General features: G+C 35.1%; 1 protein-coding gene across 1 annotated transcript; it reads left to right on the forward strand.

Annotated features, from left to right (window-relative positions):
- Nucleotides 1-10,667: 10,667 nt before the first annotated feature.
- LOC109070059 (cysteine-rich secretory protein LCCL domain-containing 1-like) lies at nt 10,668-24,233 on the forward strand. Its single transcript, XM_042714229.1, has 14 exons — nt 10,668-10,925; nt 14,810-14,928; nt 16,550-16,682; nt 17,543-17,658; nt 17,777-17,877; nt 21,053-21,199; nt 21,700-21,760; nt 21,896-21,962; nt 22,051-22,181; nt 22,256-22,299; nt 22,574-22,646; nt 22,803-22,878; nt 22,977-23,110; nt 23,480-24,233. Exons 1-14 carry the CDS (start codon nt 10,668-10,670, stop codon nt 23,529-23,531), a joined length of 1,512 nt encoding a protein of 503 aa, XP_042570163.1. The 3' UTR covers nt 23,532-24,233.
- Nucleotides 24,234-25,648: the final 1,415 nt, after the last annotated feature.

Genomic DNA, 25,648 nt, shown 5'->3' on the forward strand with positions numbered 1-25,648 from the left:
TATTTATTACAAATTTTACAATTTTATTTATTCCTGTGATGACAAATCTGAATTTCCAGCAGCCATTATAAAAGTGCATTTAGAAAAGGTACCACCCCAGTGGCAACTTTAGACTATATTGATATCCCTAACAGCCTTAACTTCATTTGCATACTATAATATTTAATGCAGCTAGTATATATCCTGACTAACATGATTAAATTGATCAGGTAAATATTGCTAAAACTTATTTGCTTTTGCATATTTAGTTTGAGTATACAGCTTAAAAACAATATCTATAGTATTTGGTGACCCATGTTCTGTTTTCGCCTTGTAGTTCTTGTCTTGGAGAAGCGTTTACATTGGGAGAACTTTATAGATTTCAAGAACCATCATTTCATGCCAGGATCGATGTCCATATGGAAATGCAACACTGAAATAGTGTCATGAAATCAGATTGGGCTTTCCCACAGTTTTCTTGAAATAGTTAATTTCATATCTCTAAGAGGAAGCCAATGGTGCTGGATAGCTTTAATGCTGAATAAAAGCAGCTGGTACTGGATGATGTGACATAATATGATAGAAGTCTGTAGAAACGTTTTGTGGAAAGTATGCACCATTCAGGAAATGAAATCAAGTCACAAAATAATAGTACTTTGTTAATGCAGATGGCAATCTTTGTCCTATATGGATCTTTGCACTCCCATAGAGTTCATATCATTCCAGTCCTCATGGCAGCTAATGAGATCATAAAGTTGATTCATAAAGTTGTAAATATGGATATTTTTCTTACACAAGTGCATCGATTCACTTCAGAAGGCCTTTATTAACCTCCAGAGCTGTGTGAAGCACTTTTTTATGATGAATGGATGGACTTTATTTTGCTTCAAAATCTCGACCAACATTCACTGCCATAAAGCTCGGAAGAGTCAAGACATTTTTTTTAATATTACTCCAGATGTATTCGTTTGAAAGAAGGAAGTCAGTTTCATAAATACGGCAACAATATTGATATTTTTATTATTTTTATTATGGATTTTTTGGTATTATTAAATTACTAAGAGCAAAATGGGTAATGATACTCACTTAACTTTATATTTGAAACACATTTTAACATTCAATACACCTTAATTGCAACTTATTTTTGTATACACTTGGTTACAAATATGTTTACTGTAGTGGTAACAACGGAAATCTACAAATAATATAGTTGAACTACTATCACTTTAGTAAATCCATGATTCATTTTCATAAGAGACTGCCAGTGATAGGCTGTTGCAAGCATAAAATGCAACCTTTTTATTCTGACAGTGTATGATTTATATTAACATTACAGAATAGAACATGATCAATGTGAACTTTTAATGTTCAAATTTAAATGTATGTACTGTAGTTGCGCACACTATGTAGGCTACAATAGGCTACACACTATGTAGGCTACAATTTAATTTTTTTTTTTTTTTTTTGTGAAATAACTCAAACATGTTTTTCTACAAACATGATTTCAAAAAAGTTGGGACACTGTACAAATTGTGAGTAAAAAAGTAATGGAATATATTATAAATCTCATAAACTTTTATTTTATTCACAATAGAATATAGATAACATATCAAATGTTGAAAGTGAGACATTTTGAAATGTCATGCCAAATATTGGCTCATTTTGGATTTCATGAGAGGCTACACATTCCAAAAAAGTTGGGACAGGTAGCAATAAGAGTTAAAAGTTAAATGTACATATAAGGAACAGCTGGAGGACCAATTTGCAACTTATTAGGTCAATTGTTAACATGATTGGGTATAAAAAGAGCCTCTCAGAGTGGCAGCGTCTCTCAGAAGTCACTACTGGAAATCACAACATGGGCTCAGGAATACTTCCAGAAAACGTTGTCGGTGAAAAGAGCCTCTCAGAGTTGGCCGGCTAAAACTCTATAGGTCAAAAAAGAAGCCATATCTAAACATGATCCAGAAGCGCAGGCGTTCTCTCTGGGCCAAGGCTCATTTAAAATGGACTGTGGCAAAGTGTAAAACTGTCAAAATTTGAAGTTCTTTTTGGAAAACTGGGACGCCATGTCATCCGGACTAAAGAGGACAAGGACAACCCAAGTTGTTTTCAGCGCTCAGTTCAGAAGCCTGCATCTCTGATGGTATGGGGTTGCATGAGTGCATGTGGCATGGGCAGCTTACACATCTGGAAAGGCACCATCAATGCTGAAAGGTATATCCAAGTTCTAGAACAACATATGCTCCCATCCAGATGTCGTCTCTTTCAGGGAAGACCTTGCATTTTCCAACAGGACAATACCACATACTGCATCAATTACAACATCATGGCTGCGTAGAAGAAGGATCCGGGTACTGAAATGGCCAGCCTGCAGTCCAGATCTTGCACCCGTAGAAAACATTTGGTGCATCATAAATGAGAAGATGCGACAAAGTAGACCTAAGACAGTTGAGCAACTAGAAGCCTGTATTAGACAAGAATGGGACAACATTCCTATTCCTAAAATTGGGAGATTTGTCTAATAAGTCCTAAGACGTTTGAGAACTGTTATAAGAAAGAAGAGGGGATGCCACACAGTGGTAAACATGGCCTTGTCCCAACTTTTTTGAGATGTGTTAATGCCATGAAATTTAAAATCAACTTTTTTTCCCCTTAAAATTATACATTTCTCAGTTTAAACATTTGATATGTCATCTATGTTGTACTCTGAATAAAATATTTAAATTTGAAACGTCCACATCATTGCATTCTGTTTTTATTCACAATTTGTACACTGTCCCAACTTTTTTGGAATGGGGTTTGTATCTTCATTGTTCTGGGATGCCGTCCCCAAGGGCATCACTGGTTTCTTATGATACTTTTGGGAAGCACAGCCTTGTTTGTGCTGTCAGCAGTGAGTGAATGCTCTCTGTGATTGATTGGTTCTGTCAATAATTGCTTGTGTTTACATGAGCAGGAAAATAGTTCTATCCTACACAATTTTTCGCTAGCACAGATTATCCGTCCAATTCAATGCATATTAATTCATTTTTTGTTAAATAAACAAAATCACTGGCAAAATACATACCTTAATGTCAATATTTTTTATTTATTTTTATTCATTATAATTTTACATTATAAATGTATTTATTATTATAAATTTGCTTTGTTGTTTGATATAGTTTTTTATACAGTTTGTTTAATTGATTTTAAATTCATATTTGTAAGCAAATTTTTGTCGTTTTACCTTCTTCCCTGGCCTGGAAGGGTGGCCTCTCCCTAAATGCACAGGTACTTACAGGTTTCCTGGATGCAGACTATGACAGACTGCACTATGGGCACATAGCTGGTCTGTCCCGAGTTCTGATAAAAGGCCAATTTATTGTCTGTTAAAGTTTTTGTACAAATTGCTTAATTGATTTCAAATTCATATTTGTTAGCATATTGGTTGGGATTTTCTTTTCCAAAAAATACATTTTATGTTTTATTTTTTTGGCAATCTAGGGTCCACCCTGTGTCACACCCACCAAAACCTTACAGGACACACCCTAGTACTAACTCCAAGTGTTTCCCCTGGGGTGAACTGATAGCCTCACCCAAATTTTCCAGGTGGCCAAGGTGTGCAATGTGCAGAGTTGCGCTCTTGGTCCATGTCTTGCCATCCCACCCAGAGGGCTGCAGCACATTTGAATCTTTAAATATTTTAAACTTACTTGTTGGTGACTTTTCTGTCATCTGTCGTGGTCTCTTATTTCTGAAGATAATCACATACCTGCAAAAGTCTTTATTTGATATTGTAGAGACGTTGTTTCATATGCTGGTGTGTGTGCATAAATGCAACTGTGATTTATAAGTTAAGGATTCACTTAAACAGTAACATATAACTTGTCTGGCAACTGTACTTGGAAATTTTCTTAACACTTTTCTTATCTCATAGTTTAACTACATAATGAGGCAGCGCCTCCCTGCTTCCCTGGCATTAATGTAAATGTGTTTACAATTTTAAGAATTCATTTAAATTTGTAAGAAAATTACTTTTCTGACAAGTATACTTATACCTATGCTAAAAAATGATCTTATTTAACTGTTTTTTTTTTGTTTTTGTTTTTTTTTTACTTTAATTTAAAATCTTATTTTTGGGTGACTCTCATCTGTCATGGTCTCTTCTTTCTGAAGACAATGACATGCTTGCAGAAGCATTGAGTTGATATTGCAGAGATGTTGTTTTACACGTTGATGTGTGTGTTAATGTAAATATGATTTATATATTTAAGGATGCACTTTGAAAATAACATATAACTTATCGGGCAACTATACATATAACTATGCTTTTTACTTTTCTCATAGGATAATTAAAGTATATATATTTTTGCTTCCCTTTAAAATCGTACTTGTTGGTGACTCTTCTGTCATCTGTCATGATCTCTGCTTTCTATAGATGATGACATGTCTGCAGAAGACTTGATTTGATATTGTAGAAATGTTTGTTCACTCTTTCCACTTACTTGATGTACTTCATTTCTTAACTGACTCTGTGTCCCCAGTAATTCCAAATTCCATGATGTCATAATGAGTGAAAGCTGATTGGTTGACAGTGTTTCTTTGTCAGAGTGATGAATTTAAAGGCAGTGTTTATTAATTATGTGTGTTTTTAAATGCTCTTGGCTCCTGGTTTTCATGTAGCATAAACGTTTTCTAATAAAATTTCTGCTGCTTTTCTCAAGAACCTTCCGAATTATGGCTCATCGAAACACATACTGTACTGTACACTTTCCCAACATTGTTTTTTCTATTGCAGTGGGGACTTTCCATTGACTTTCCTCTGGTGCACTGATATGTTTCTGTAGACCACACACAACATCTTTTTTCATGCAACTGTAGTGACTAAAAACTGAGGCAAACAATTAAATGGCAAGACTTTTGGGAGAATTTCTTGCATGGGGATTGATACAGATTTCTCAATTTGGTTCAAGTCTGATTTGTTTTCAAAATAAGTATGTTGTCGATGTTACTTGTTATATAAAACAATAATGTATAAATATAAGAAATTATCTGTCACTTTTGTACATTATACAAGGAATCTTCTAACTTAATACGTATAAACTTTAAAAATGTATGTATTTAAACTTTAAACTTAAAATCACAGAAAGTTCAGTTTAGCAGCTTTGCTCTCTGTTGAAATAATTTGAGGTCAGTCATAAAGGAATCTATGAGATGCTCAAAAAGGAAGAGACATGAATCCTTGCTGTTGGCACTGTTATTTATTCTCTGTATTATTCATTGTTGTGCCTTTCTTTCAGTCTGTTTGTGATCAAGGGTAGATGATCGTGTGTTTTGCAGGCTGAATCTAGTATCCAGTGTCTGATTGGTCTGGCCTGAATAAACACTCCAGGTTTGCTCAGACACAATTTTTGCCTTGAAATTATTCCCACAGACAACAAAATATGTCTTAAAATATTGCAACATATATAAAACATAAAAAGTATATATTATATAGTGTACATATTATATAGTAACTCTATTATATACTGTAGTAACTGTAAAAGACTCTGGTTGTTTGGGCTATTCACTTTTGAGTTTAAATTACTTTTATCTGTTGTTGTTTTTATTATATATTATAGGGTTTTATATATTATAGGATTGTATTTATTTTATACAGAATTCTTGTAAAAGAAATAGCCCTGAATGCATGCAATATGCTGGGATGTCAGTCATGAAAGAAAACCGGTAGCCTATTGACATATGCTGTGGAGCAAGTGCACTGAAAGCCTTCAAGCCCACTGCCTCTTCGTCTCTGCCAGCAACTTCACTTATGCTCCCTCCAGAATGTCTCAGGAATGCTGCAAACCTTCCCAAAACATATATTTCTTAGAATAGGCAGATTTATAATTAGAAGCCTCTATTAGATTTCTGTAATAGAGTCAAGACGCAAACATATACAGTATACTGTGAAAAATATGATTTCACTGATGCAGTCAGGAAGACTGAAACATCAAAAGTTTCAAACTGCTGAATTACATTTGTTTGAACTGAAATACTTTGTACTATCAGAATGTTTCAACAGAACCATGATGGATTATTTTGGCATTGATATATATATTTTTATATGACTAAGGTAGATTTTCGGAAATTTTAATAGAAAGTTAGGTCAGTGAAGTCAATGAACAATCAAGTCTTAATGTCTGGGGCAAGATAAAGTTACTCCACAGTTTTCAATTAAAAGTGCGGATAGCAGTGTATTTTGTCTTTCAGCTCTGGGACAACGAAGACAGTTGCAGTGGACATCCACTTGCATTTAGGGGCACACCCCTCTCAGTCTTTATGGGTCTTTGGGTTTAGAACATCACAGTCTCTTCATAAAGGTTTTTACATTAATGTTGATTGCATGACCAGCTGTGCCATGCCTTTAAGTTACTAATGATAATTAAATAATAATATATATATATTTTTTGTTTCTTTTTCTTATTTTTTTTTTTTTTTTTGAAAGTTTGTGGGTCTGTTCATTTATTAAATGCCTTTGAAATGAGTCATTTTAATGTAAACTGTTTTGTTAAATACTTATATTGTGAAATATTACTTCAATTACTTCATTATATTGAAGTAACACTTCAATATTACTTCATTTTTCAAATGTGTTTAATTTCTGTGACGGCAAAGCTGAATTTTCAGCAGCCCATTACTTTAGTCTTCATTGTCATATGATCCTTCAGAATTTTTTTTCAATATGCTGGTTTGGCGCTCAAGAAACATTATCAGTATTAAAAACAATTGTGGAGACATTTTTATGAGGCATTGATGAATAGAAAGTTCAAAGAACAGTTTATTTTGTCAATGTCTGACAACCAGTTCTCAGCACATCACTTCTCTGGCATTAGCCTACAATGAGTTTATTTGTCCAGATAGGAAGCTTATCTTAAGAGTATTATCAAGAGACTGAGACCAGTGTATGTGATTCCCAAAGTAGCACTGTTGACAGTGATGATGTTGCCGTGGTTGTTTACAGAAGGAACACAGTAGGATGTACTCTATATAAATATAAATGAGATGAACCTTATTCCATGTTCCCGTCCCAACTATGTAGCAAGATTTCAGTGCAATCCTGCTGTGAAATCAAATTACCAGTGCTGGTTGAAATGAATGATTTTTACATATGTTTATCATACATCTTATAATCTCTGAGATTAGAATCTCTGCATAATGTATCCATGACAACAGTCCTGTTTGGGAAATGTGCATTGCATTGTTTTATTTAATCCTGCTTTTTTGAACAAGCACTTGCAGAATCTCCCAGGTGATGATGTAAACAAAGAGGCTATTCGTCACTTTCCTTAAGTAGGTTCACACACACACACACACACACACACACACACACACACACACACACACACACACACACACACACACACAAAGTCATTCTGTATGGTTTATAAGGATTTTGAAAAATGGGGACATGAGTTATGTCCTCATAAGTCACCTGTGTGTGTGTGTGTGTGTGTTTATTGTATGGATATACATATCTATATATATATATATATATATATTTTTTTTTTTTTTTTTTTGCAAAACCTGACTAGTCAATTATCAAATTAATTGTCAAATATTTTCATTAACATATTTTATCATTGACTCTGTGTATTTTTACTGCACATTCAAACCTGTGGTGACTTAAAATGTCGTACCAGGTTTGATGTTGAAAGGCATTTTCAAGACCATTAGCAGAGTGGAGCTGCATTAGGACAAAGATTAGATTAGATTGCCATCTACTGGTGAATTCACCACAAAATGCAATAAAAAAGCTAATTTGAAAAACATTTCCTGTCTTCAAAAATCCAAGAATAGATCAAGTCCAACTGGAAGCAATACATTTTTATTTATTTATTTATTTATTGTACAAAGTATTTCACATGGTCAAAGATTTGCATATTTGTTTAGTGAACTAGTGCATATTAAATACTTCATGTTATGTCATAAATTTAAATAATAAAAACGTTTATTTTTCAGAATGCTTAAACTTTATCTCAGGATTTAAAATACTACTACTACTACAAAGCTGAAACCCAGAACTGTACTTCTTTTGTATACTTGGTACTGTAAATTAGTGTATACTGTAATAATAATAATTAATTATGCATTGTATATTTTGAAATTGTGAATAGATTATAAAGGTATCAAAGGTAACAGCGTGAGGGACAAATGCATTATTATGGTGAAACATTAGTGTCTGATGGATGTAACAACAGTATGAACTCACTGTTGAAATAATTCCACCTATAACAATAGAGGGAGACGTTGAGCTGTTTTTGGTATTGTGCTTTTGGGTTCAACCAGTTTATTGGAAAGCAAATATACACAAGACACTAACTTAAATACTTATCTGTCTCATCAGCCTTAAAGCACATGTACACTTGGGAAGGAAGCGAAGATTTTGGCTGCCCAACAGAGAGAACCAAATATAAAAAGAGTGAACTATACTTTGAAGTCAATGGCTACTTTCAACTGTTTGGTTACCAACATTCTTCAAAATATCTTCTTTTGTGCTCAGCAGATGAAGGGAACTCACACAGATTTGGAACGACTTGAGGGTGAGTAAACGATGGCAGAAATGTTTCATTTTTGTGTGAACCATCCCTTTAAACATGCAGCAGCTGTGACTCTATACTGACTGTGTCTTATGAATTACTGTAGTGTTTTGTGGCGGCCTTCTGCTGGCACATGGAGCACCTTGGTGTTTCTATTTCAGTTGTGGAGAGCCCTGATCTCTTCACACAGCTATCCATTCTGATGGCTGCGGTCACGGCCCCACGCTAGTGACCTACACAACCAGCCGCAAACTCTGGTTCATTGCTGTGTACAATGTGGTAGGTCATGCTGTAGAGGCTCGTTTTAACATTAAGTGCAAAGTAAAGCTGTACTCCAAAAGCACAACTTATGGTTTTAGACTGTACAGAGATGCTAAATATGAATTTAAGAGTCAGCAATAAAACTGGATTGAGTTTAAATGTAAACACATGAGCTGTAGCAGATAGGACAGTGAGTTGCATTAAGATACAGTGTGAGCTCTGCAGGATGTCTGTCAAAAAAATCATATTTTGTAAAGTTTATTTGCCAAATATATTGTTGGTTGGGTGGGTAAAAAAATGATGGTGATGGTATGATTAAAACCTTTTTGTATGAATATGTTGTATTTGGCAGATGAAATGTATTTCTAATTTATTTTAAAAATATAATGTAGGATAATTCTTGTTATCTAAACCTATAAAAAATGTGGTCCATTCGCTGCGGGGCCCCTTCTAGCCCCTAAGGACGGCCGGTGCTGGTGCAATCTGACAGAAAGGTATGTGAAATAGCCACGAACATCTCTGAATACTTATCAAATGTCAAAGTGTATGGGACATCAGCAGATGACCATTTTTGTCCAAGGTTCCCAAGCCCAGGTACCATTCCAGGCTATGGTGGGCACTTGCTGACCAAAACTGGACTATATGTTGTCGTCTGATCTGATTTTCTGTTCTGGCCCTCATTCAGATTGGTCCCACAAACAATGAGTCTGAACTCAAATGGCCTCTAGGTCTCAAGCAAGCAAGTCATTTAAGAATGTTTTGGAAGACGTCTAATACAAATGCTATTACATCAATATGGTCAGAATCTAAGGAATTCTTCACGCTCTCTGGTGCTATTAAGTTCATGCATACTTATCTGGATAACAATACGTTGCATAACGAAGTACTTTGCATTAGCCTCTACCACACAACGCACACATTTAAACACGAAAATCCCAGTTTCTAAATATTTCTTTGGATTCAGGTTAAACGGATGGGATGAAACACGGGAGGTGTGGTTTGCAAAGAAATTCGACACTGTAAAAGAAGAGTGTGGATTAAACGAGATGCTGCAGCCTGTTCCATATAGTCTCTCCGGCACACTGATGGTAGTTAAACTGCATTTGTGAGCATGATCACAGATGCTTTGGGATCTATGGATGAGCATTCGCAAAACTGTCGCAACACTTGCATTGCTCAGTACTGAAACTTTCAGCAAGTGTGCAGAAAAGCTGAGTGAGCGCTCATTCGCTGCAGTATCTCAGGTAATCAACATTCAAAAGTAACTTGTTAAAAAAAAAAATGCATATATTGATTCGAGGCTGATACCTTTTGACGCAAGCACCGGTTCAAGGTAAAATTGTTGGTACTGTTGTACCTGACACCATTATCGGAGACTGCTTGTCTTATATCCGTATGTCTTTATGCAGCAGCAAAATGTGTGTGTCATCTTAGGTAGCTTGCATTCATATTTTAATTGTTGGTCTACTTTAGGCGCCATACGTCAGACTGTCGTACAGTATGCTATTTGACGTTGAATTGTAGATTAAAATAGTTTTTAAGCTTGTCAAGACCTCTGCGTTCAGTTTTATTCCATTGCTCTCATTTTAGCTCATTGAGATTCGTGAACGAATCGTTCTTTTGAATCGGATCTTTTAAAGTGACCTATTTGTACCCTCCCTTCATCTGCAAAATTATGTTCCTCGTACTTATAACATTAAATATGTAAAAAAAAATCTTGGTCGAATTTTTTTTTCCAAGGCAACCCTTCTTTTTATTGTACCTGTATTATTTATCAGCTTTATTGCCTTTATTGCCTTCCTCTTCTCTTCAGTTACCTGAAGACACTCAGAAGTAGTCGTCAGTATTCATCAGTATTCATTGGGTATGTTTAACTTTGCATTTGTGTTGGTTATGGGTCTCTCTCTCCTGCTGGTGACCCAGAGTGTGTTTGCCATGGTGCTGTTTAATGCCACTGATCTCGGCATTCTCTTGGAGAAGTACGTGGATGATGATGGAGACTGGATGCTGGAGAGACAGCGAAGCAAGAGGGCCATCACTGCTAGTGACATGCAAGCAATCCTGGACCTCCACAACAAACTCCGGGGTCAGGTCTACCCACCGGCTGCAAATATGGAATACATGGTAAAACGTCTTTACACTGCTACAAATGATAAAATAGCTGAATAACACATATTAGGAAGAACTAATTCACTCAGCTTGTCCTGTAGTTTAATGGAATGTACATGTTCATGACCTAGTCAATTTGCAGAAATCAACATATCACAAAAGAGTTTGATAATTTATATTATAATGAGGAGCTACATAAATTGCAATATGAAGTACAATTCTCTAAAAGACGTGTAATTTGATGCAGATGTTTTTACACTGTATATTTGGCCAAAAAGTGATAGGTTGTAATGTACATACATTAGATTTTTATAACAGTATATCAGTTGTTACTCTGTAATCTTCCAATAATATGTCTTAGTAAGATGATATGTAAGTAGTTTTGTGAACAAAATGCTATAGTTTCAGTTGTGGTTAGCAAAACATATAATGCACTGCAATACAACGATTGAGAGATGTACAAATAAACCTTCCTCTAAAGTTTGTTGTATCATATTTGATACTCATTATAACTTGAGTTTTTTAAAAAATGCTCCATGGATAATCAAGTAAACCTAATTTGCTTCAGTCCAGTAAATATTTATCTTAAATTATTATACATAGATATTCTTATGTTTATATATGTGACCCTGGACCACAAAAGCAGTCTTAAGTCGCTGGGGTATATTTGTAGAAATACATTTGTACAAAAACTTTTCTCAATATTTAGATCTTTTTTTGCACCCTCAGATTCCAGATTACAAATAATTGTATCTCGGCCAAATATTGCCCTATCCTAACAAACCATACATCAATGGAAAACATATTTATTCAGCTTTCAGAAGATGTATAAATCTCAATTAAAAAAAAATTGACCCTTATGACTAGTCTGTGAAGCAGACAAAGAACCCCTTCAGCGCAGTGTAGACTCATGGATATAAACTAGCATTAGTCAGTATCTGAACTGTTGTAAAACAAATACAGTTAAATGTTGTTTCAGAAGCAGCGTTTCCTCCTGCTTAGTCAGGCTGTCTTACCACCAAACATTACAAAGCCCTTGGCTCCCAAGGGGTGTTAAAGGGATAGTTCAAATTTAAAAGTGAAAATTTTGTCTTACACCCTCATGTTGTTGGCACATTCTTCAAAATCTTTCTTCTAACGAAAGTCAAACAAGTTTAGAACAGCATAACAGAATTTTTATTGTTGAAGAAACTATCCCTTTAAATGGCCTGAAATTTTTTTTTTGCAATATATGGGATTTTTTGCGAAATTGACGTGTTTCCAGTGGGCATATTAAATTTCAAATTGCGCAATTTGAAGGGTAATGCAAACGCAGCTAGTGACGACACATGGAACATGCCCCGCCCACAACTGGTAACGAATCTCTGCCATATTGCTCCTCCCCTGTGTAAACTGTATACAGTTTGCCATGTTTATCTCCTCGCTAGACCATTTAAAATCAGCATTCAATTAAGAAATTTATTCTTATAAAGCTACTAAATTTATTCAGTTGGGAAGTGATTTTCTTCTTCTTTCAAGATGTTTAATAGCACTCAGCGGGTGCTGCATGCATCAGTCCAAAAGAAGTTAAATAAAAAGCGCCCATCCATAAATGCGAATTGATGCATTTTTGTAAGAAAAATATCCAAATATACAGTAGAAACAGTAATATTCAAAATATGATTGCAATTAAAAACTGTTTTCTTTTTTAAAATATTTTAAACGTAACCTTCACAGACTTGCACTGATTTCCACAAAAGTATTAACCTATTACTGTATGTCCCTTTTTAAGATGTAGCCATTCCCACACATACTCCACAGATCATTTATTATTCCATGCTGAAAATGACCATTTTTCAACATGCTGTTTTCGTGCATGTCTCTTTAAATACACTTTTAGATCAGAAAAAAATAAGTGGTACATGGCCCTCTTGAGCACTAAGACCCATTTATATTTAAGCTTTTCAAAAAGACGGGCAATGGTTTGAGAGATGCCTTGTAGGGATTGTTAACTGGGTATCAGGAGTGGAGTTTGGGCAGCTCAGCAGAGTGAGAGTAATAGGAATGGTGTGATGGATGTGGAGACATGGAATGTGATGATGCGCTGCTCCAGCCCTCCACAGCCTCTTATAAAACCAGATTTTAAAAGCCGGAGTGTCATTTTCTTGGAATGTGACCAGATGACAAAAACGTGCAGCTGATGAGGTGTCAAATAAAGTAAACAATGGTGTGTTAAAGAGTTTGAATGTGTGAACTGACGGGAAGTGTTTTCCTTCACTGGTCCTGTCTAAGTGCGGTCAGATTCTTGGGGCCCCCCAAACCGAGAATGCTATGCAAACAAAATCAGTTAACCCTTTTTCAGTTTAAAGATTTTGCAGGATAGACCATAATATAGATTTATACTACGGGGCCTTTTAATGCGTGAATCTGATTGGCTGACGAACATTTTGAGGTGTGCAATTATTTTCTGGGAAAAGCACGGCGAACGTAGTTCCAGCCAGCTCACTTGACCGCATTACAGTTCCATGTCACTTCGCATAGTAAAACTGTAATAACGGAAATTACAGGACTAACAAAAACAACAACATGACAGATGATTTTCCTCTTTCTAATAACTTCATTAATAACTGCATTAGAATGCTATCAACGGCTCAAGCCTCCATTACCAGCTTTAAAATGACATTTTGGAACCAACAAAAGAGGCGTTAGATGAGATGCGGAAGAAATAATCCTACTTACAATAGTGATTTAAGTACAAAAACCGGACAAATCTCTTTAAATATATCATCTGATTGATGTCTTGAGGTGTGGTAACCGCAGTATAAGCAGAATAATTGACTCCGGACCATTGAATTACTCTGCTTTGCATCGTGGCCGCATCACCACCTCAGGTGTGCATTATTTTTCTAATAATTCAATATATGCTATGCATTTAACTCATCCAAAGTGCACACACACAGCAGTGAACACACACACACCGTGAACACACACGCGGAGTGTATATATATATATATATATATATATATATATATATATATATATATATATATATATATATATATATAATGTTATTATTAATTATTAACCTTTTTTATCCAGTTTTACAACTTTGTCTCTACAGTATAAAGGCCCACTTTGATGGGTGGCTTAGCAAACCAAGCGGACATTGGCAGGTGCTCACTTCAAGGATTAATGTCTCAGGCAATTGTTTCAGCTATTTTAGGAAACTTATTGGGCCAGGTTTACTGCTGGACTGTGCTTAGGGATTTCCTAGGGACAAAGTGTAACATGAATGGGCAGTGACAGGGCAGATAACTCCCCCATCACCCCCGCCACAATTCTGGCTCAGATCTCTCCAACCTTGAGTTTTGTATGCTTTCAAGGTGAAAGTGCTGTTTTACTTTTCCAGAATAATGAGATGTTTAAAACAGCAAAATATGGGTCAGATGAACAGAAAACACTTACATTTGTGAGTGGCCTTGAATGATGTAGCTTGCGACCAAAATTAGCAACACAGAGCAGGAACTAAAGAAGACAGAAACAAAGACATATGGAGAACATAACTGTATGGGAAAAAAAATAAAATAAAAATCACTATGCGTTTTGAATCAGGGCACAAGAAAAATAAACCAAGAGGTGGACCAGAAAGACACCTTGTTCTTTTTTCCAATCTGCCAGCACTCATTGTATCGAAAGCAGACTAACGTGAACTTAACCTCCAAAAAATGTCAAACTATTATTGACTACAACAGCCATTGACTTTCACAGGACTAAATCATTTTTCTATACCACCTTATAACCAGGTCATAATCATAACTACACATACAAAAGATAAGGGATTAAACAGCTTTGTTTCTGTAGCGCTCTACTTGCCACTTGTTTGCACCTGAATCTCAGCCATGTTTTTGTATTTCTTTTAGGTGTGGGACACTGAACTGGAGCGGAGTGCTCAGGAATGGGCAGAGACCTGCCTGTGGGAACATGGCCCAACTGGCCTGCTGCCTCAGATTGGTCAGAACCTGGGAGTGCACTGGGGAAGGTCTGAATGTGCTTTGGTGTTTTATAGCAATGTGAGCTTATAGTCAACACACTATGTTGAACTTCTATAGAGCTAGAATTCAGCTTTATTAATACACTACTGTTCAAAAGTTTGGGGTCGGTAAGATTTTTAAATGTTTTTAAAAGTAGTCTCTTGTGTTCACCATGGCTGCATTTATTTGATAAAAAAATACAGCAAAACCAGTAACACTGTGAAATATTTAAACAATTTAAAATGACTGTTTTATATTTTTATACATTTTAAAATCAGATACATTCCTGTGATGACAAAGCTGAATTTTCAGCAGCCATTACTGCTGTCTTCAGTGTCACATGATGCTTCAGAAATCATTCTAATATGTTGGTGTTCAAAACATTTTGTGTTATTATCAGTGTTAAAAACAGTTTTATGGGTTTGCACATACAGTATTTTTATGGAAACTGTGATGTTTTTTTTTAGGAATCTACTTTTTAATATTGTATGTCTTTACTGTTACTTTTGATCCATATAATGCATTTAGTAAAAATATAAATTTCTTAAAAAAACCTTACTGATCCCAGATTGGTAGTGTATGACTAACATATATTTAAATTAAACTAGCAAAATGCTATATTTACATCAGTCTCAGTGTCAGATGGCACACCCAAAGACCACCCACATGCTGTTCACTGACCGTTTGATGCATATTGCATATAAAATTGGAAATTGCTTTTTAGATCTGGCCAGTTGGCTGGCTTTACACAACTTCGGTCAGTAATGAGTAATGACACACAGTATTTTTGATTATTATTATTATTATTTTGTATCAGTCATGTTCAAGTCATGTTAACAAAGTACCATGCTGATACAGTGAGTGGTTTTGAAGAACGTTTGAAGTTAGTATCATCAGATCTTTAAAAGATACTGGCATTTGAAGGACTTTCTAGCAATGGTTTGAGGCACCTTTTCGCAATTTAACTACATATCTAGATATCTAATGTTCATATTTGTTTTCTGAGTTATGTCTTTGAGTCTTGCATGCTAGACTATTATTGTGATGTCCTCTATTTTAAATACACTTTAAATAACATATAAAAACAAAGACCACTAATTATCTAGATGTCTAATAAACACACAAAAAGAATGCTGTTCTTTTGAACTTTCTATTCATCAAAGAATCCTGAAAAAAAAAGTATCACTATTTCCACAAAAATATTAAGTAGTGTTTTCAACATTGATAATAATAAGAAATGTTTCTTGTGAGCACCAAATTAGCATATTAGTGTGATTTCTAGAGGATGTGACACTGGACTAATGGTTGCTGGAGTAAATTTAGTCTTGCCATTACAGGAATAAATTACATTTTAAAATATATTTAAATAGAAAACCTGATTGTAATTTTTTTTTTTTTTTTACAATATTACTGTGTTTACTGTATTTTAATCAAATAAATGCAGCCTTTGTGAGCATAAGACACTTCTTTTAAAAACTTGAAAAAATAAATTACCCCAAAAACAGTAGCGTACATGTGAACTAACTTTTGGCTTTATACTGCATTAGACAATGCATTAAATTTAGGCTATTACTAAATATTTGTATTTTTATTTTATTTATTTTTTTATTTTTTTTATATTCACCCCAGATATCGTCCACCTACTTCTCATGTACAAGCCTGGTATGATGAGATCAAAGACTACTCGTTCCCATACCCCCAGGAATGTAACCCTCACTGCCCTTTTAAGTGCAGTGGTCCAGTCTGTACCCACTACACTCAGGTAGATATACAGTCAGTAATAATATACCTATAACCAGATCGCATGTGTATTTAGATGCAAACCCATTAACGGATTTGACTGATCTGAAAACAATTCTGAAATGTATGGGATGTCAGTGCAGGAACTTTAATACCAATGCAATATGTGCTCTCAATCTGGTTGTCAGCATAAACAGTCTGGAGTCTAACCAGGGCTTTTGGAGAACACCCGACCAGAGAGCATTGAAGCGCTTCAGTCTGCCTTTTTGACAATGATTCTTAGACGTTAGAAGGCAGATGTAATGACTGTAAATCATGAAGTAGCATATTAAAACTAAAGAGGTCTCAAGATAGAGCCTTGTGGGACCTCATAAATTTACCTGAGCAGCGACCCCAAATGATCATAAAATATTTCTACTACTGAACAGTTAAAGACTAGCAAACCACCAAACATTTAAAGCCTAATTTAAAGTAAAAATTCACCCAAATTAAAAATCTGTAATTAACAAACAAGGAGATTATTTTTGAAGAATCTTCACACAACTCTTTTCCATACTAATAATTGTGACCATGATCTTACTCAGTTAAGCTACAAAAAAGAACAGAAACACCACTAAGGTTATTTTTAAGAAAACACATTAAAGACTTGCACACAATATAGTTTTGTTTCAAAATGGACAGTGATACTTGTGTTTTCTTTTGTTGTTGTGTGTTCTTTTTGAGCTTGGGGTCATTGTATGGACATGAGAGATAACCCATGCAAAAAGATTTGTATATAGTGTAAATTCCTTCTGTTAAAGATAATGCCTAAGGTAATTAAAGGATAGATTTATTTTAGGCAATTATAGTTGATTTACTGTTTTGCTTCTTTGCTGGTTCCAGCTTGTTTGGGCAACTAGTAGTCGAATTGGCTGTGCAATCAATGTGTGCTACAACATGAATGTGTGGGGCCAGATCTGGGCAAAAGCCGTTTATCTTGTGTGCAACTACTCACCAAAGTGAGTTACTTATTTATTGGTCTTCATTTATTATTAAATAATGCACTTATTCTCTGTCATTTATATTATGATAGCTTGTCAATGTTGTCTGTCCTTGTGTGTGTTTCGTCCTGTGCAGAGGTAACTGGTGGGGATATACCCCATATAAGCACGGCACCCCTTGCTCTGCCTGTCCACCCAGCTATGGAGGACTGTGCAGAGAAAACCTATGTTATAAAGGTTTGTTATGTGCTTTTAATGCAGTAGCTTCCAACATTGTCCCATACACCACTACTGTTCAAAAGTTTGGGGCCAGTATGTTTTTTTTTTTGTTTTTTTTTAAGAAATTATTACTTTTATTCAGTATATTAAAATAAAAAAGCAGTTTTAGATTGTAATAATATGACAAAACTATAAAAAATATAAGTTTTCATTGTATGGTTGATCACATAAATGCAGCCTTAGTGAGCATAAGAGACTTAAACATGAAAACAGTATTACCGTTCCCAAACTTTTGAATAGTAATGTGTATATATATATATATATTATATATATATATATATCTATATATATTATATATATATATATCTATATATATATATATAATATATATATATTAGTGGTGGGCATAGATTAATTTTTTTAATCTAGATTAATCTCACTGTAATCTTGGAATCAGGGTTTATAGATTAATGGGGGACCCATGGCAAATATAGGAATGGGGCCCTATACATTTGCACACATTTACTGTACCTAGATCAACCTTGAGGTTGCTTTTTGCTTCTTTGACGTGATGCTTGCTGCTGTGGTTGGTGATTGTTTTGTTGTGTGTTATTTTATTTTTTTTTTTTTATGTTATTGTTGTATTTTTTTTCTTACATTTACATTTATTCATTTAGCAGACACTTTTATTATTTCATGTTGTAGACCACGAAATAGCAATTGATTTACCACTGAGATACAAGTTTAAGAAAAATATATATAAAATGATAAACCTCACAATTGAACCTTTAAACCATTTTTTTTAAGAAAAGGGATGAGTCAGAAGTATAAATTATTATATTATTTAAAACGGACTTATGTGGGTGAATTTTCGCATTGGTCTGAACAAAAAACTGCAGACTGGATTATTGAAAATGCACATTCATTCTCTGCCAGTAGGAGGTGCTTTGGAACATCAGAAATATAGTGGTTTCCCCGGTAAAGGCTGTAAACAAAGTAACTCAGCTCATAAATGATACTTTATCAGGAAAAATGCAAATGATACATTGATACATCTGACTATTTCTGTTGTCAGACAACAGGATGAATATGGAATAGTGACTGAAACGCGACCTATTAAGACTAACCAGCTCTCCCTTCCAAGATGTTAATCTGCAAACAAAAATCCTGATTTATAATCATGCTGTCGTCTGATAAAACACAATAAGCTACACATGAGATAAAGCCAGTAGCTGTGCTGTGATTTCGGCTATACTTGCATGTAAAATTAGAGAAGCAACATATCTGTGTTTTAACTGAAAGCGCAGCTCCTTTGACCCGCTCGCTGAACAGAGCAGAAGCAGAGAGAGAGAGATGTGTGCGCATGCGCTGGGAAAGAGAGACCTTGCGCTTGTGCAGCAGTCAGCTTCAGATGCCTAATATTTTCATTTGCTACAAGCAAGATACACAAGAAGCACATTCAACTCGGACACGCGGGGGGGTTGCCGTGGTAATAAACACCGTACACAACAACCATTCACGTATCCGCACTTCAAAGCACATCTCGTATATGAATTAAAGCATTTTAGGGGGCCCTTGGCTTTTGGGGGCCCAAGGCAGTCGCCTATCTTTGCCTAATGGGTAAGTCCGCCCCTGCTTGGAATTAAACTAGATTCATCTAGATTAAAATGGCTCATTTGAATTCTGACGAAGGCATTCAAATTATGTTCAATAAGATGTACTTGTTAGTACTGATTGAGCTGTGCTGCACTCAAACAGTAGTTTGACGACGACTCTTCCCCTGCGCTACATTGCTTGGCCCGGCATCTTCCGCATTAGCTAAAGGATGCTTTGCATTTATGTGGTACTTGAGACTGGAAGAACTCCTACAGTAAACTAATTCCGCATTGCACAAGTTTTACGCCTGTTTCACACATACTCCGTCTGCAGTTCTGTATGCGTTTGCATTTTTTCGTTGCATTTATTATTTTTTTTATGCACCCATGTTTCACGCGGTTGTGGTCCGTCAGTGCGTTCCAGGAGTGGTGCGTCTGCAGCAGTGCAGCAATCGTTTATGTACCGAGTCTATTTTTGCTGTGCTGCATGCGCTGAATTAAAATGACAGCGCATTGTTCGCGGTAAAAATTAACATGGATTGACACGGAAATGCAGTAATTTCTAAATAATGTATACTAATTAAAGCCTAGTGGGTTTCACACGCAACACATGGGTTTTGGCTAGGTTTAAAACAAGAAAAAGAGCACCTTTAGATAAACGAGGCAACATTATATAGGCCTATGCACTTTTATGGAAGCAGAAAAACAAAATTCATTAAGAACCATGCGATTACTTGTAATAAAGATTTAAATGCAAAAAGCAACGGGAGTCGACTGTTTCTGTCAGCGGTGCTTTCATTTTAAATATTTGCGATATCCCAACAAGAAAAGTAGGCTAATTGTTGTGTTTAAATGTTTTGCCACTTGCTTGAGCAACTTATTATACAAACCTAGAAGTCAAATGCATGAATAATATGTTGTTTATATTTATTAAGTTTAAACTAATGTCTATGATTATGAAAGACTGTTACTGTTCTGTGATAAGAGTCACAAGTTATTTATTTTTATTTTTTTTAACATGGTTTGAAATATAGAATAATGAACAAATGTTGTGTTTGTAGGAGCTTTGAGAATAGATTAACGGCGATATTTTTTTTATCGCCCCGATAAGAGTCTCACGTTAACACAGCACGTTACGCCGATAACGGCCCACCACTAATATATATATATATATATATATATATATATATATATATATATATGAAGAGTTCAGATGGCAAAAGCCTTTAAGTGCCATTTTTAAATTTTCTTCTAAAATGAGCATTTGTATCAGCTCCTACTGTAGGTTCAGTAATTTCACTTTAATGGTAATGAATAGTTTTCTTTTCTTTCCCATTCAAGTAAAAATAACTGAACATAAACATAGGAGCCTGAGAAAAAGCCTGAGAAAATAATCATATTAGAAGAAAATTTTAGATGGCACTTAGAGGCTTTTGCATCTGAACTCTTCATATATATATATATATATATATTGTGTTTAATTAGTCATTTATAGATTGAATAGCATCAGTTTTTCCAGAGTACCATAACTTAATCCAGGCAAATTGTAAAACTGCTAATTTCTCTCATTTCTGCTCATTTCTCTGTTTCACTTTCAGGTGATGAAAGTAATAGACAAAGCCCACGTGAGGAAACAGATGAAAGAAATTCTATAGAACCAGAGGCCCCTCATAGCTCTAGGCCCCGTTTACAGGCCCCAAGTCCAACCAGGCACTCAAATGCAGTTGTGAGCAAAGAGCAAATGTGTAAGCTGTGGTTCTCTGATTATACTACTTGAAAAAACACTTCTTTTTATCTAAAAATTAATTTTCTGAATGTGACTGCACCCAAAAATTGCTAGCATGCCAATGTATTTCTGTTTAATTCTAATTGTTTTGAAGTTCACCAGGCATGGATCTGTCGATTGTTTTTTTTTTTTTTTTTCACACATATATTTAACGTTGCAAGTCACTTTGTGCAGCAGGGAGGTTTTTTGTTCTCATAATGGTGATCTCCCTGCTGAGTATGTTTGCTTTGGGGACGATGAATACTTGTGGGTTTTAAATTGCTTCCTTTGCTGAAAGCGGGTTTGGACTGAAAGCTGAATTCTCCTGCTGTTGGCCACCATGAGCTCCTGCTGGAATTCCTCATCTTGCTTTTACAGAACTGCAGGAACAGAGCTGTGCATTTCTACAGCACTGCTAAACTATACAGCATATCTAAACATAAATGAACCACCTGTGTTTTTTTCTGCTTTGTTACACAGCCCAGATTGTAACATGTGACACAAAGTTAAGAGACCAGTGTAAAGGCACCACATGCAATAGGTGAGATAAAAAAAGAAAAAAAAAAGAATATATGCCATTTATAGGTCATTTTTGTGATAATAATAATTCAAATTTTCACTCCATTTTCTGCAATTATTTTTCCAAATTATTATTATTTTTGTTGCATCTGTAAAGATACGAGTGTCCTGCTGGTTGTTTAGACGGCATGGCAAAAGTGATTGGAACAGTGTATTATGACATGGTAAGACTGGCATAAAGTTTTTTTTTTTTTTCAGTTTATCATGTCACATGCAGTCTAAACTTCACATTGACAATGTCTTCGCCCTCAGCAATCCAGTATTTGCCGGGCAGGCATTCATTACGGTGTCATTGACAATGATGGAGGCTGGATGGATGTCACAAGACAGGGCAGAAAGGACTTCTTCATCAAATCATACAAAAATGGACTTCAGTCCCTTGGGTAAGCAATCTGTTCAAGACTGACTTTCATGCACATTAGAGACAACTCAATCTAAAGTAGTGAAAATGTTACAGGAAATACCAGAGTGCCAATGCCTTCACAGTATCCAAAGTGACAGGTAAATGACAATTTAGAATATATTACATGGTTCTCTGCAATATGTGATTTTGAATGCATTTATTTAATAACATTTTTACAAAGAAAACAGAAATATTGTGAGATATTATTACAATTTAAAATATTTATTGTGGGGAAAAAAAAAATACTATAGGTTATTATTGCAAAATAAACCCTGACAACAGCAATCAGGACCCCGATTTGAAACAGATGATTCTTGTATCATCCTGTACTGTAGTTGTACTATTTATTTCATCATCTTTCCTTTGTTTCAGTAAAAGTAATCACATGTGAGACTACAGTTTCTGTGCTGTGCCCTTACCAAAAGCCAGCAAGACACTGTCCAAGGTAAAACTCAGTCTGTAATGAACCAAACCTTCAGGTGAAATGTTCTTTTATCTCACCTGTTTTTAAACAAAACTTGCCAATTGCATTTGAAACTACTATTATTACATTGTCAAATAAATAAATCAATCTTTCTGACCTGTGTTTTTCTTCCCACAAGATTTACTGTCCTCGGAACTGCCTGCAAGAAAATCCCCACCTTTCTCGAGTCATTGGTACCAAAATGTATTCAGATGTAAGCTTTTATTATTATAATTTTTTTTTTCAAAATCAGAATCAAAGAAGAGCGCTGCCCCAGCAAAGACGTCATTTGAATTTAAATTTGTTTTTCAGAAATCTAGTATATGCAGATCTGCAATTCATGCTGGCGTTTTAAGCAACGAATCAGGTGGTTATGTTGACGTGATGCCCACAGACAACAGAAAGCTGTACATGTCCTCGTACCAGAATGGCATAGTCTCAGAAAGGTAGGTTTTATCCCTAAACTTGCCCGCGTGGACCCGGTGTAAGGCAGCGTATGGGGCAGCCTGTCTCTCCTTAAGCTTTTAAAATCACAGGCTTTTATTAATAAAGCTCATTAGGGTAGAGCTGTACCAGTGGTTCAACTGCAAACATGGTAGAGTAAACCTTTCCATTTTTTTGCAGTTATGCAAATTAACAATGGCTTGTAATGACAAAATGAACATGGCTATCCCATCAAATAATCACGAAGGATTTGTCACAGTATCTCAGACATCTTCATACACTAAATAAGCATTTCACCAAATGCATTATGAACACAATTATGTTTAAGGGTTGGGAAACATTGCTTATTTAACTTCTGTGTTCTCTCACAGCCTTCAGAACCCGGCGGGAGGCAAGGCATTCAGAGTATTCGCAGTTATTTAAGCATGAGCTGAATTCACAGTCACTCATCAACTCTTTGTGCTGATTAGGCTTTAATATTGGGCCTTTTCTGCTCTAACCAGCCTATACTGTATTTTCTTTCACATGAATGTTAACTGAACTAGGTATTTGCTATATAGACTGAGACCCTTTCCAATGCATCAAGCTGGTTAGCTATTGTATTGCCTAAAAATAAATAGAGGATCATTCAGGGAATATGGTGTCAGTATTGCAAAGAAAAAGCACTTAAGGAGTTTTAATCTTCCGTTATTGTCGTAAAGAACCTTTTAGAGACTGTTACAGCTTTTCTATGCTGTATTTTTGTTTCATTACATGTTGAGGAAGTTCTGTCACTCATCTATAGATTAATTTTCTTTTTTTCACTATGTATTTATTTGTATGTATTTTTTGCTTTAGGGTGAGAAAGGACTGCTGGTAAGGTTTTGATAAAGTTTTTTTGCTGATTATTTTGATGATAATTAAGAATCTGGGTATAATCCTGCAGGACAGGAGATTACGTCTAAAAACATGCAACCAAACCTTGTATGAAACGTCCACATTTTTATACACTGTAAATAGCTTGTTGTGAATAGTTTCTTTATAGTATTAATTGTAATGAGGTGCTACATTTATGGGTATGTGCACTGTCTCATAAAAACAGCTGTATTATCAGTTAATGAATTCGTAGGTTCTCCAAAATTAGCTTTTATATTATGTTCTTTTTGTTTTTCTTTTTTGTTTTTATTTAAAGGGATAATTTAAATGTTGTTTTAATTTTTTTAGTTTTTTAATAAGTTTTTGAATTTCCCCTGGACACAGAAGATATTTTGAATAATATGAGAAAGCAAACAACTGACCGTAGCCATTGACTTCTCTATGGAGAAAAAAATACTATGGAAGTTAATGACTACCGTCAACTATTTGATCACCCACATTCTTCAAAGTAACTTTAGGGTGAGTAAATGATGTCAGAATTTTCAGACAGAATTTTTGGGTGAACTACAGTATCCCTTTAATGTGGTTCTCAACTGGTTTGGTTGCAAGCAAAAATTAGTCATAGGTCTGTTCCGATATGGAGACAAATTAACCATATAAGTCTGCATATTTAGGATAGCTAAATAAATAAGCTTATCATGTTTTAAAACAGAGGGGGAATGTTTATATTTTGTTGTTGTGCACCAGCTAACACGATATTTTGTGGGAATGTTTATATTTTGTTGTTGTGCACCAGCTAACACGGCTCAAAGTTAACATTACTAGAAATACATTTGTTCTTAATATAATGTTCGATCAGAGTTTAATAATGTTCTCAAAACATTAGCACAAAAGCATTAACTATACAATGTTCATGGAATGTTACTTAAGCTTATCATGTTTTAAAACAGAGGGGGATTTTTTTTGTTTTGTTGTTGTGGACTTTTTTTCTGGTTAAATGTTGTATATTCAAAACTCTTTGAATTAGACATATATGTCAAAAAAAGTTTATGATTGGCACTTTACACTGTCCTCCCCTTAAAATGTTTGTTATGTTGGCCTAATGTATGCATATGATTGTATATATTTCTGTTTTCTACCTCATGTTGTTTAAAAACATTTTACAATAAACTTCAGTAATCAGTCCCAATGTATCTCACACTTTTTAATTGAAAATATAGTTATATATTCAGCCCATAATGTGATTTGGATTCTTTTTTGGAATCTCTGGACTGGCACAATGCATGGACTAGAAAACTATTGAGGCCATCTGTCTGTAATGCAAACCAGATGGAATCATTTTCAGTGTTAACTGCTCTCTCACCCTCAACGTAACAGCTAAAACAATTCCCTTATGGATTACAGAATAATTTTATTGAGCAACACACTTCCACATTACTTTCATTCATTCAGGCTGATAGATGCTGTAGATCCAGTTCAGTAGAAGAATTGATGGGTAGATATGACAACTACTAAACCAGGAGCTGCTAGTGAATATTAAACACCTGCCGTTTCAGACACCTCAAGTCATCTGCTAAAACTTGTTTATTAGTTAGAAGTCCACTTTGTCAATGCAGCCTGTATATTTCAGACCTGCCACAACTGCAGTCTGCTGTGCCATAGAAAGCCAATATTTATGGCTGATG

Source organism: Cyprinus carpio, chromosome A24 (assembly GCF_018340385.1).
Source record: "Cyprinus carpio isolate SPL01 chromosome A24, ASM1834038v1, whole genome shotgun sequence".
In the NCBI taxonomy this organism is placed as follows: Eukaryota; Metazoa; Chordata; class Actinopteri; order Cypriniformes; family Cyprinidae; genus Cyprinus; species Cyprinus carpio.